The sequence below is a fragment of the Wolffia australiana genome, chromosome 7, assembly GCF_029677425.1.
Source record: "Wolffia australiana isolate 7733 chromosome 7, ASM2967742v1".
Taxonomy (NCBI): domain Eukaryota; kingdom Viridiplantae; phylum Streptophyta; class Magnoliopsida; order Alismatales; family Araceae; genus Wolffia; species Wolffia australiana.
In genome coordinates this window covers 6,153,453-6,164,292 of record NC_135841.1, presented here as the reverse complement: position 1 = coordinate 6,164,292, position 10,840 = coordinate 6,153,453, and the positions used below count along the sequence as shown (strand labels likewise).

Genomic DNA, 10,840 nt, shown 5'->3' with positions numbered 1-10,840 from the left:
TTCATTTTGTTGAATTTCGTATTTAGGTCACATTGGTCTTCATAAAATGGACATAACATTATCTTTAATCACATAACCTTTTTGGGGGCAATAGAGTTCAACTAAAGTAATTTTTAATGTGTCTTAAAATGGATGAATAAAACTTACTTGAATATAATACAGAAATTAGTTCTACTAAATAATCCACCTCTCAATGGAAATTTTTGACTTTTGTGAATTTAGTTTATAATTAAACTATTTTCATTTAATTATTGTGATTAAAATTTTAATTTATTATGTTTTTGTCAGTAGTCTTAAAATATTGTTTCCAATAAATAGTCATATTTCTCCAATTTTCTGGTTTGGTACTTGATCATTTAACTAATATTCACTTTGTCATTCACTTGTAAATCTTGATTCCCCTTTAACTAGGTCCTAACTCCTTGGTAGGTCCTCTTATATGCACGAGACAGCTTGATGCCCATGTGGTGGGGCAATTTAGCTTATTCATTTTTTATTTTCTTTTGACAACATCCTTCGTTGATAAATCCAAACTCTAACCCTGTAGATCATGCTCCAAAATCACAAAAGTTAATAAATGTTGAAATGATTGTTTCAAACAGTCTAAGAATCTCACCTCAAAATTTGAAGTCGGAAGTGACATATTAAATACATGAATATATGGGCATAAAGTAATAACTGAAGATATCAGTAAAGGCAAAATACATTGTAGGATGTGATTTCTACCTGTCTGATGTGTATTTACTAGTGTGATGTGTTATCCATGTCATTTAAAATATATAGTATGTTTATTAACACACATAAATCACAAGTTATCATTTATTTAATGAAGAAGAGTCTTGGATGCATTTATTCCCTGAAAATGGTAATTTAAATTGGATTTGAACATGCATTGGATGCGAATTTTGAGTTTGACGACGGTTTTTCATGCATTAAATGCTGCCAAAACAATTGAAAACCACAAGATAATACTAAATATAAGTAGAGAAAATGATCTCATAGAAAAATATAGAATTTCACAATGAGATTTTCTGAAAGAGAAAGAAAATGTATTCAACTGGCTAATGGTGCGCAATTTTTTTATATTCATAAGCTACAAAAAAAAGATTTATGATGTCCGAATGTTAAGGAATCCGAAATCAATGCTGTTAAGGAACAAACTTCGACTCAGCTGATGATGAAACATTTCCAGATAACAGATTAAATCTAATTTCCAAATTTCAGCGGCCACACGGTTCTAAATTCTCGACAAAATTGTTAAGAATAACGCAGGGGCAAACTCTTCTTCACCACCCTACTCAGCAATTAATAATATCTCACGCATTACGTTCCACATATTTTTTAACTCTTTCTTTTGGCTGGTGAACTCCCCCTCAAAGAAGGCAAAAAAGCGTGAACAAGAGAGAGAAAGAGAGCCGCCCCAACTAAACCCTTAAACAATTTGGCCCAACGACCTTTCCTTCCTCTTCTTCTTTCTCTTCTCTCACCTTAATAAGACCTGCTTCCCACCGTCCTCCTCACACAGAACTACTCCCAACTAGAGCACTCCCTACTCTTCTCTCCCTGTCTCCCTTTCACCCAATAAGACTCAAACGTAGAACTCCGCTAGAAAGAGAGATAGAGAGAAGTAAAGGTAGAGAGAGTGAAGAGAGATAGCGAGAGAGAGAGAGCTCTGTTTGAGTGAATTCTCAAGATGGGAAGCTTAATTCTCAACTTAGGCTCAGTGGGTCTAGGAAAAAAGAGGAGTTTTTGCTTTCGGCAGCGTCGTAGAGTCTCTCCTGATATGATGAGAGCGAAACCGACCGTCTCTACAATGGCTTCTCTCTCCTCCACTCAGACAAAAATCCTACCTCCCTTGACAAACAACGTAGACCTTGAAGAAGAAGAAGTATCTTACAGAGAGATGATCGCGGGAGAAGCCAACGTCCCTGGTCTTGGCATCGTCGACTCTCTCAAAGGCAAATGCCTTCTCATCACCGGCGCCACTGGCTTTCTCGGCAAAGGTATCCCTGTTCCCTCTCTTTCTCTCTCTACCGATATTCCCTCTTTCTCTCTCCTCACTTGATTTCTCTCTCTAGTTCTCGTTGAGAAGATCCTCCGAGTTGCACCCGACGTGGGGAAAATATACTTGCTCATCCAGGCTAAGAACGAGGAGGCTGCGGTGGGCAGACTAAAGTCCGAGGTACCCATCCATGGAAATGATATTTTCTCTCTCTAGAGTTTCCTATGTCTCTCTTTAAGGAGAGTGGAGGAGAGTGTTTTTCAACTGGGTTTCTATCAGATTATCGACACGGAGCTGTTCAAAGTCCTCCGAGAAGAACATGGAGAAGATTTTCAAGAATTTGTGGAGCAGAAGCTGATTCCTGTTCGGGGAAACGTCAGATTGGCTGAACTCGGAATTCCACCGGAGACGATCGATGAGATCGTCGGCGCTGTTGATATCTTCGTCAACTCGGCTGCTAACACCACCTTCGACGAGAGGTATAATCTCTTCTCGACTTCGTCATAAATTTCTCATCTAACTTGTACGTTTGTTTTTTATCATATAAAGTTTTTCATTTTTCACACGATTCGTTTTGCTGTTGAGACACGAAAAATATTTCATCTTACTCTTGTCGATTCGATTTCCTTTATCCAAATGAAAACTGATTGAAATTTTCGTCTGTTAATTTGTTTACCATTGAAAAGTTTACGACTAAGACCACCTTCAACTAGAGGTCAAATTTGTTCTTCACTTAATCATAAATCTCTCATCTAACCTATATCTGTTCGTGTATTTTTTACCCGTACATTCTATTTTCTATATCCAAATGAGAACTGATTGAGATTTTCATATATTAATTTGTTTATCATCGAGAGGTTTACCACTAACAAAATCTTCACGGAGAGGTCAATTCTCTCATCTGACTTCTATCGTAATCGAGAATCATGTCTTTAACTATGAAAAGAATTTTTCATTTTACCAGAAAAATCAATGTCAGTCCTTTTCTACTGGACTCTTACGCAAGATTTCTTCCATCAAACTCAAATTTGATTGAATCTTTAACTTCTTTCAACCATTACTTTGATTTTAATAAACTTAGATATAATTCTCCATGCAGATATGACGTAGCCCTGGATATAAACACCGCAGGTCCCGGCCGACTGATGAGTTTAGCAAGGAGGTGCGAGAAAGTCGAGCTCTTCGTGCAAGTCTCAACAGGTGTGTAAACAAAACGGTCGTTTCTCTTTCCATCTCTTCCCAGCTCCCGTTCCGTTCCTTCTCAAACTCCTCTCCAATCTCCATTAATCTACTATACAATCTTCTTTAAACGGATGACAGAACGGAAGGGCCTCTTCCGTCCGTTCCAGGCCGTCCCTTAATCAATTTTTTTTGTTTTTTTTTCAGCTTACGTTAATGGGCAGAGACGAGGGAAGATTCTTGAGAAGCCCTTCGCCATGGGCGACACCATTGCCGCTGAGATCGGCGGTAGTTGGACGGCGAAGCTTGACGTGGAAGAAGAGATGAAGCTTGCCGCTCAGTTAAGAGATTTGAGACAAGGCAACGATTTCACTCAGGAAATGAAGATTTTGGGTTTAGAGAGGTAAGAGAAATTAGAAACTCAGACACGCCCCACTTGCAGCGCAATGTTGGTCACCACCACCGCCAAGAGCGTGTGTAACTATATTGCAGGGACGCGGACGGGACGGTTTTTTAGTCCCACATGACAAAAAAAACGTCCCGTCCGAGGATTCTGACGAATTTTGGGACTAAAATTCGTCCTGGGGACCACCGGACGGGATGGTTTTCGTCCCGTGGGACGAAAATACCGTCCGATCCGGAGGTCTCGGATAAGGGACAGACGAATCTGAACGGAAAACCGCTAGATTCACATCCTACGTCGAGACGTTGCCACGTGGCCTTGCAACGACAATTTGCATCAAAGTCCATGTATTTTTACGTGCGTGAGAATGAACCCAAGTTAGAAATAATTGTAGATATGTCCATTTACGTTCTATCTCCTCAGTAATTCCCTAAAAACTTGAAAAGATCCATATTGATATATTAAAAATATAAAATGGGTAACTTTCGTCTGGGACAAATTTCAGGACGAAAATTCGTCCCGGGAGGACTGGACGGGACGAAAAACCGTCCCGAGAGTATTGGACGGGACGGTTTTTTTGCCGGTGCACGAAAAACCATCCCGTCCTTCGTCCCTGAGCTAACATCAGATGTAGGACGGGACGAAATTTGTCCCGTCCCGTCCTTCGTCCACGTCCGGGACGATCCGGAACTATATGTGTAGCATTGCCGCTCTTGCAGACTGGTGATAAGATGCCTCGTCTGTGTGGGCCGCCGCCAAGAGAGCGTGTAGCATTGCCTCTCTTGCAGACTGGTGACAAGCCGCCTCGTCTGGTGACAAGACTCCCCGTCTGTGTGACAAGACTCCTCGTGAAGAGCGGATGTAGCATTCCCACGCTTGAGGACTGGTGACAAGACACCTCGTCTATGTGGGCCGCCACCAAGAACGTGTCTTGCTGGCACCTCGCCGCCATGCCAAGAATGTGTAGATGTTGGGGCGACGGATGGCGCAACGTAAACCCAAACAGATTGTGGGCTGCAGATGCCCCCTGTCTTTGCGAGGGCTCTAATCTGTTTGGGTTTCCGTTCCTGCTGCTGCGCGGGAGCCGAAACCCTAAACCCTAAACCCTAAACCCCCATAGGCACTCGCCTCAGTAACCTCGCCCACAGTGGCAAGGCATGCTCCCAGTGGCATCCCACACTGACAGGACGTCTCGCAAGGGAGAGAAAGTTTTTCAGCTTCGTCAATTACGGAACTAGAAACCTTTATTAGTATTTTACAAGGCTGGATTAGGGTTTTGTTCTAATTGAGAAACTTCCCAACAGGGCAAAGTTGCATGGCTGGCAGGACACTTATACCTTCACCAAGGCCATGGGAGAGATGATGGTGAATAGCATGAGAGGAGACATCCCTGTGGTGACCATGCGTCCAAGTGTTATAGAGAGCACTTACAGAGAGCCATTCCCTGGATGGATGGAAGGGAACAGGTATGATAAATACATCATCTATCTCTCTCTCTGGATGAAGTTTTTGGATGAAGTTTTTTGTTGTTTAATCAGGATGATGGACCCTATCATTCTCTACTACGGCAAAGGTCAGCTGACTGGGTTTTTGGCAGACCCAGAAGGAGTTCTTGACGTTGTATGACCTAATTCTCTTCCTCTTTCTATCACTAAAATTCTCTCTCCTTTCTTTCTCTACCTCTCTGTACATGCTGTCATGTTTCACTCTTTTCTGTTTTTCTCTTCCTGTTCTGTCTCCGCCCCTTTCTCTCTCTACAATCTCTCTCTATCTCTCTCTCTCTCTCTATCTTCCTCTATCTTCATTATTCTCTTTTTTCTGTCTCGTCCTCTTTTCTCTCCCTCCTCTATATCTCTCTCTACAATCTCTCTCTATCTCTCTCTCTCTATCTTCCTCTATCTTCATTACTCTCTTTTTTCTGTCTCGTCCTCTTTTCTCTCTCTCCTCTATATCTCTCTCTGTCTCGTACTGTTCTGTCTCCATCTTTCCCCATTTTTATTCTTCCCTCTTTCTCTCTATTGTTTTCTCTTAAATATCTCTCTTTTTTCAGCCTCCATCTCATGCTTTCCCATTTTGTTCCTCTCTCTCTCTCTGTCTCTATCTATCTATCTATCTATCTATCTCTCACACACACATCTCCTTAACTTTGTATTTCTCTAAAACATATTCCCCGTTTCCCTCTATCTATCTTCCCCTTCCATTTCTCTCTCTCCCTCTCATCTCTCTGTCCGTCTCATCTCTCTCCCTCCCTTCTCTATACCTCTCTCTCTCATCTCTCTCCTTCTCGCCCTCTCATCTCTCTCTCTCTCATCTTTCCTCCACTCCCCTATTCTCATTCTCCCTCTTTTTCTCTCCTCTCTCTCTCATCTGTCCCTCCTTTCTCTCTCTATCAGTCTCCTTTTCTCTCCCCCACATCTCTCCTTCCTTTCTCTCTTTCCCTCTCGTCTTTTTGCTTTCTCTCTCCCTCTCACCTCTCCTTCCTTTCTCTCTTTCCCTCTCATCTTTTTCTTTTCTCTCTCCTTCCTTTCTCTCTTTCCCTCTCGTCTTTTTGCTTTCTCTCTCCCTCTCACCTCTCCTTCCTTTCTCTCTTTCCCTCTCATCTTTTTCTTTTCTCTCTCCTTCCTTTCTCTCTTTCCCTCTCGTCTTTTTCCTTTCTCTCTCTCTCATCTCTCTCCCTCTCGTCTCTCCTTCCTCTCTCCCTCTCATCTCTCTCTCTCCCTCTCGTCTCTCATCTCTCTCTCCCTCTCGTCTCTCATCTCTCTCTTCCTCGTTCTATCTCTTTCTCCCTCTCATCTCTCACTCTCTCTTCCTCGTTCTATCTCTCCCGCAGTCTCATCTCTCATCTCTCTCTCTTCCTCGTTCTATCTCTCTTTCCCTCTCATCTCTCTCTTTCTTCCTCGTTCTATCTCTCTTTCCCTCTCATCTCTCTCTTTCTTCCTCGTTCTATCTCTCTCTCCCTCTCATCTCTTTCTTTCTCTTCCTCGTTCTATCTCTCTCTCCCTCTCATCTCTTTCTTTCTCTTCCTCGTTCTATCTCTCTCTCCCTCTCATCTCTTTCTTTCTCTTTCTCGTTCTATCTCTCTCTCCCCCTCTCATCTCTCATCTCTCTCTCTTCCTCGTTCTATCTCTTTCTCCCTCTCGTCTCTCATCTCTCTCTCCCTCTCATCTCTCATCTCTCTCTCTCTTCCTCGTTCTCTCTCTCTCTCTCTCCCTCATCTCTTTCTCTCTCTTCCTCGTTCTCTCTCTCTCTCTCCCTCATCTCTTTCTCTCTCTTCCTCGTTCTCTCTCTCTCTCTCTCCCTCATCTCTTTCTCTCTCTTCCTCGTTCTCTCTCTTTCCCTGTCATCTCTCATCTCTCTCCCTTCCTCGTTCCATCTCTCTCTCCCTCTCGTCTCTCATCCCTCTCTCTAACCTCTCTCCACTGTGAGCAGGTGCCGGCGGACATGGTGGTCAACGCGACTCTCGCCGCCATGGCGAAGCACGTGGGAAAAAGCGGGACCCACGAATTCCACGTGGCATCTTCCGCCGTCAACCCGCTCGTCTTCCGCGACCTGGCGGCGGCGCTCTTTGACCACTTCACCGCCTCTCCCATCGTTGACTCCGCCGGCCGCCAAGTCCACGTCAGCAGAATCCAACTCTTCCAAGATCCCGTTGACTTTTCCTCCCATTTGGCGGCCGCCGTCGCCGCTGACAAAAGTCAAATGACGGCGCTGACCTCCGCCCCTCTCCCCGATTTTCTCTCTCATCGGGTCAAACAGATGTCCAAGATCTACATGCCCTACACCTTCTACGCAGGAAGGTGAGAGAATTTTAATTTATTTTTTTTACTATTTATTCTTGATCGTTGAGTTTATAATGTTACGGTTTATTTTAAAAAGTTTCTTTGGGGAAATCGATACATTGATTTTTTTTTTATATCGTTGACTTTATGTAGAAGTTAACTTTGAGATATTACTTTTTGAGAAAATCTCTTAAAGATATACCAATTCACTTGCATTTGACTTTAGCCACTTAATTATCGAGTTGACTTCTAATGTTGAGTTTTGAAAACTTTGCTTTAGACAGTTGACTTTGAATGTAATATCTGAAGTATTTAAAGTATCTGAACAATTTATTTTGGCCGTTTGATTTAGAGAGGAATATCTGAAGATGTGCATTGCTTCACTGTCTGTAGAATACTAGAAATTTAACTATCGAGTCGACTTTCATGTCCAACTCACGAGTAAAATCTTGATAATCTTGGAAAGCTTTGTTTACGAATGTGAGGTTTTCAGTGACTTTGAATAATAAAGTTGTCTATACAAGTTTTTTTTTGAGAAAAATATCTGAAAACATGAATTACTTCACCTACCTTCAAGTATTGACATCAAACCAGAGCTGACTTTCACGTTTGACTAGAAAGAAAATCCTGAAAATCTACACTTGGATCTTGACTTTTTGAATTTTATTTTAGATGGATGAGTAAAAGTGTGACAGGTGAATTTATAAGCTGACTTTTAAGAAAAATATCTGAAAGTATAAATTACCGTGATGACGATTGAAAATTGACATTGCACTGACTTGGAAGGTCAAATTATTTAAGATAATCCTGAAAATCGATATTTCCCCGCTTATTTTACATTGGACTGTTTTATCTATGTCAGATTAACGTAACCGTGTTATTTTATTTTCTCCTACTTTTTTTTTGTATAGTATGTAAAACGTACATTTCCCTTGTTCATTTCAAGCTGACTGGGTATCGTTGACCTGTCAAAGATAAGAATATTGATGTAGACATTAAAGGAAAACCTTCTGAAATATGTCCCCTAATTATAATTTTGACCATTAACTAGTGAAATTTACTCTGATGAAAAGGTTTGATAACACAAACACGGCCAAGTTGACGGAGGAGATGAACGAGGAGGAGAGACGAGCCTTCGGATTCGACGTGACAGCGATCGGGTGGCAGGATTACATCTCTGCCGTCCATATTCCGGGGCTCCGGCGGCACGTGTTGAAGGGCAGGGGAGGAAATATTGGGGGGTGATGGGCACATGTCTGGCTTATTGCCATAAGAAATTAAAAGCTGAATGACATGTAATCTTAATCACTTTTAGAAGTTTTATCCATGTATGAAAGTTAATTGGGCCAAATAAATAATGGGCCGAGTTTTAGGCCCAGGTGGGTTCACTCGTTTAACGGATAGCCCATTGGATATTGAGGACCCAATAGGATTCGCATGGGTATCCGATAAGGCTTAGCCCGGACCCTATATAAATCTCCTTGAAGTTTTCTCTTTCAAGTCCCCGACTCCTATTAGGGTTTCCTCAGAGTTGGAGGAGCGGCGCAGCTCCGATCTCGTTGTAAGTTCGATATCCTCGTATTCTCGCAAGTTTAATCCTCTTCTATTCTCGTTATTTTCTCAATTCGATGTTCGGACTTTGATGTAAGAGGGTTTTGATTCTTTCTCCGAGGTGTTGTTCCACGGCGATGTGTTTGGGATGCTCAAATTTGTCTCTTGGTTTGATTGGGTTTGTCATTTCATGGCTTTTGCATGTAGACAGGAGGTAAGTGAAGATGGCCGTGCCTCTGCTGAGCAAGAAGATCGTGAAGAAGAGGACCAAGAAGTTCAAGAGGCCGCAGAGCGACCGTAAAATTTCTGTGAAGGTGCTGCGATTAATGCTCTTTTAGTGTCATTTTAATTTTCTAGTGTTTTTTCTCTGCGGGCGATTTGATATATTTCAATGCCGAGATTACTTGTTTGTTTTCCTCAGTATGCGATTTTTTCTATACGCTCATCGATTTGTTACTTTTCCTATTTTATTGCGAATTTGGAAACCCATTACCCAGCGAACAATCTATTCGTTCCATTTCCACGGTCAATTAATTTATAGTTAATATATTGCCATATATTCGAGAATATGAATGAAAATGTGTGATTTCTTCGTTTTTCCTGGGGAAACACGCTACATCTGCGAGTTTCTGATTAATTTTCCGATGAAATCGCTGATTATTCTTCGTTTTTCATCGGCGTAGGAAAACTGGCGCAGGCCAAAGGGTATTGACTCGAGGGTCAGAAGAAAGTTCAAGGGATGCACGCTCATGCCCAACATCGGTTACGGCTCAGACAAGAAGACCCGCCACTATCTCCCCAACCGATTCAAGAAATTCGTTGTGCACAACGTCAAGGAGTTGGAAGTCTTGATGATGCACAACAGGTGATCTTAATTCAACCCAAAGGATCAAAGTTTCAATTTTTACTAGTTTTTGTTAATGGGTCTTATCCCAAAGGATCAAAGTTTCAATTTTTACTAGTTTTTGTTTATGGATTGGTTACTTGTATATTTAATTATATTGCAGGACGTACTGTGCTGAGATTGCACACGACGTGTCGACGAGGAAGCGCAAGGAAATCGTTGAGAGGGCGGCTCAGCTCGACATTGTAGTGACCAACAAGCTGGCCAGGCTGCGGTCTCAGGAAGACGAGTGAGCTTTTCATGGGTTTTTGTTGTTTAGGAATTTTACGGTCATCGTTCCGTCTTTTGATATTTTATTTCTTCCCTTTGTTAATGAACTTCCTGAAACTAAACTTGTTCGAGATCTATCTATCTTGCGTGATTTATCTCCTTTGGGAATTTTTGTAGTTCTCTTCCTCAATGGAGACTGCAGAAAACCCTGAAAAGTGCGGTGCATTATTGTCCTCTTAAATCAATTGACTTGATTATCTATGTTTATTTTAACACAAGATAAATGATGATCTATCTATTGCGCGTGATTTCTTCCCGCGAGGAGTTTGTGTTTCATTTCATCTACGTAGTCTGCAGAAAACCCTTATGATGATTTGATTCGTCGGACGAATAAACATAACTATGCATCTCTAGTTTAACCAGGTGAAATAACTAACGGCCAGTGAAGAAATGATTAACTTCCTGTAATACCCTTCGAGATCTGTCTATAATGCGTTATTTCTCCCATTTGGGAATTATTCTGTTTTATTCTATTTCGAGATCTCGGAAAATCTGTAAAGTGCTATAATTTGGTTTCAGTACGATGACTTGGTACCAATGAAGAAATCAAATTTTATCTCTATTTAACCAATCAACTTAGATAACAGCAAATAAAAAAATGATGATTAGCCGTCATGTGAATGGACCACTCATGGTTTATGGAAGTGATGACAAAAAGTTTCTTACCGAGGAGAAACTTAATTAGGAAAATGAATCAGCAAAATGATTATTTGCGACTGAAGTAGTCAGCCTTACCGGTTGGAATATTTGTG

At 41.6% G+C, this 10,840-nt stretch overlaps 2 protein-coding genes across 3 annotated transcripts; both read left to right on the top strand.

The window, feature by feature from the left end:
• The first annotated feature begins 1,509 nt into the window (after positions 1–1,509).
• Positions 1,510–8,699, top strand: MS2 (Jojoba acyl CoA reductase-related male sterility protein). The gene is made up of 9 exons (XM_078578106.1): positions 1,510–2,003; positions 2,079–2,182; positions 2,282–2,481; positions 3,102–3,202; positions 3,389–3,584; positions 4,889–5,050; positions 5,123–5,204; positions 7,014–7,381; positions 8,437–8,699. Exons 1-9 carry the CDS (start codon positions 1,694–1,696, stop codon positions 8,606–8,608), a joined length of 1,695 nt encoding a protein of 564 aa, XP_078434232.1. The 5' UTR covers positions 1,510–1,693; the 3' UTR covers positions 8,609–8,699.
• Positions 8,700–8,793: 94 nt separating this feature from the next.
• LOC144705440 (large ribosomal subunit protein eL32z) lies at positions 8,794–10,188 on the top strand. 2 transcript variants are annotated; one of them, XM_078578108.1, is made up of 4 exons: positions 8,794–8,924; positions 9,122–9,228; positions 9,598–9,779; positions 9,922–10,188. In XM_078578108.1, the coding sequence occupies exons 2-4, from the start codon at positions 9,139–9,141 to the stop codon at positions 10,049–10,051; spliced, it is 402 nt and encodes a 133-aa protein (XP_078434234.1). In that variant the 5' UTR covers positions 8,794–8,924; positions 9,122–9,138; the 3' UTR covers positions 10,052–10,188. The 2 variants fall into 2 exon arrangements, with proteins under 2 accessions (XP_078434234.1, XP_078434235.1); XM_078578109.1 differs by having other exon boundaries at positions 8,811–8,924; positions 9,126–9,228.
• Positions 10,189–10,840: the final 652 nt, after the last annotated feature.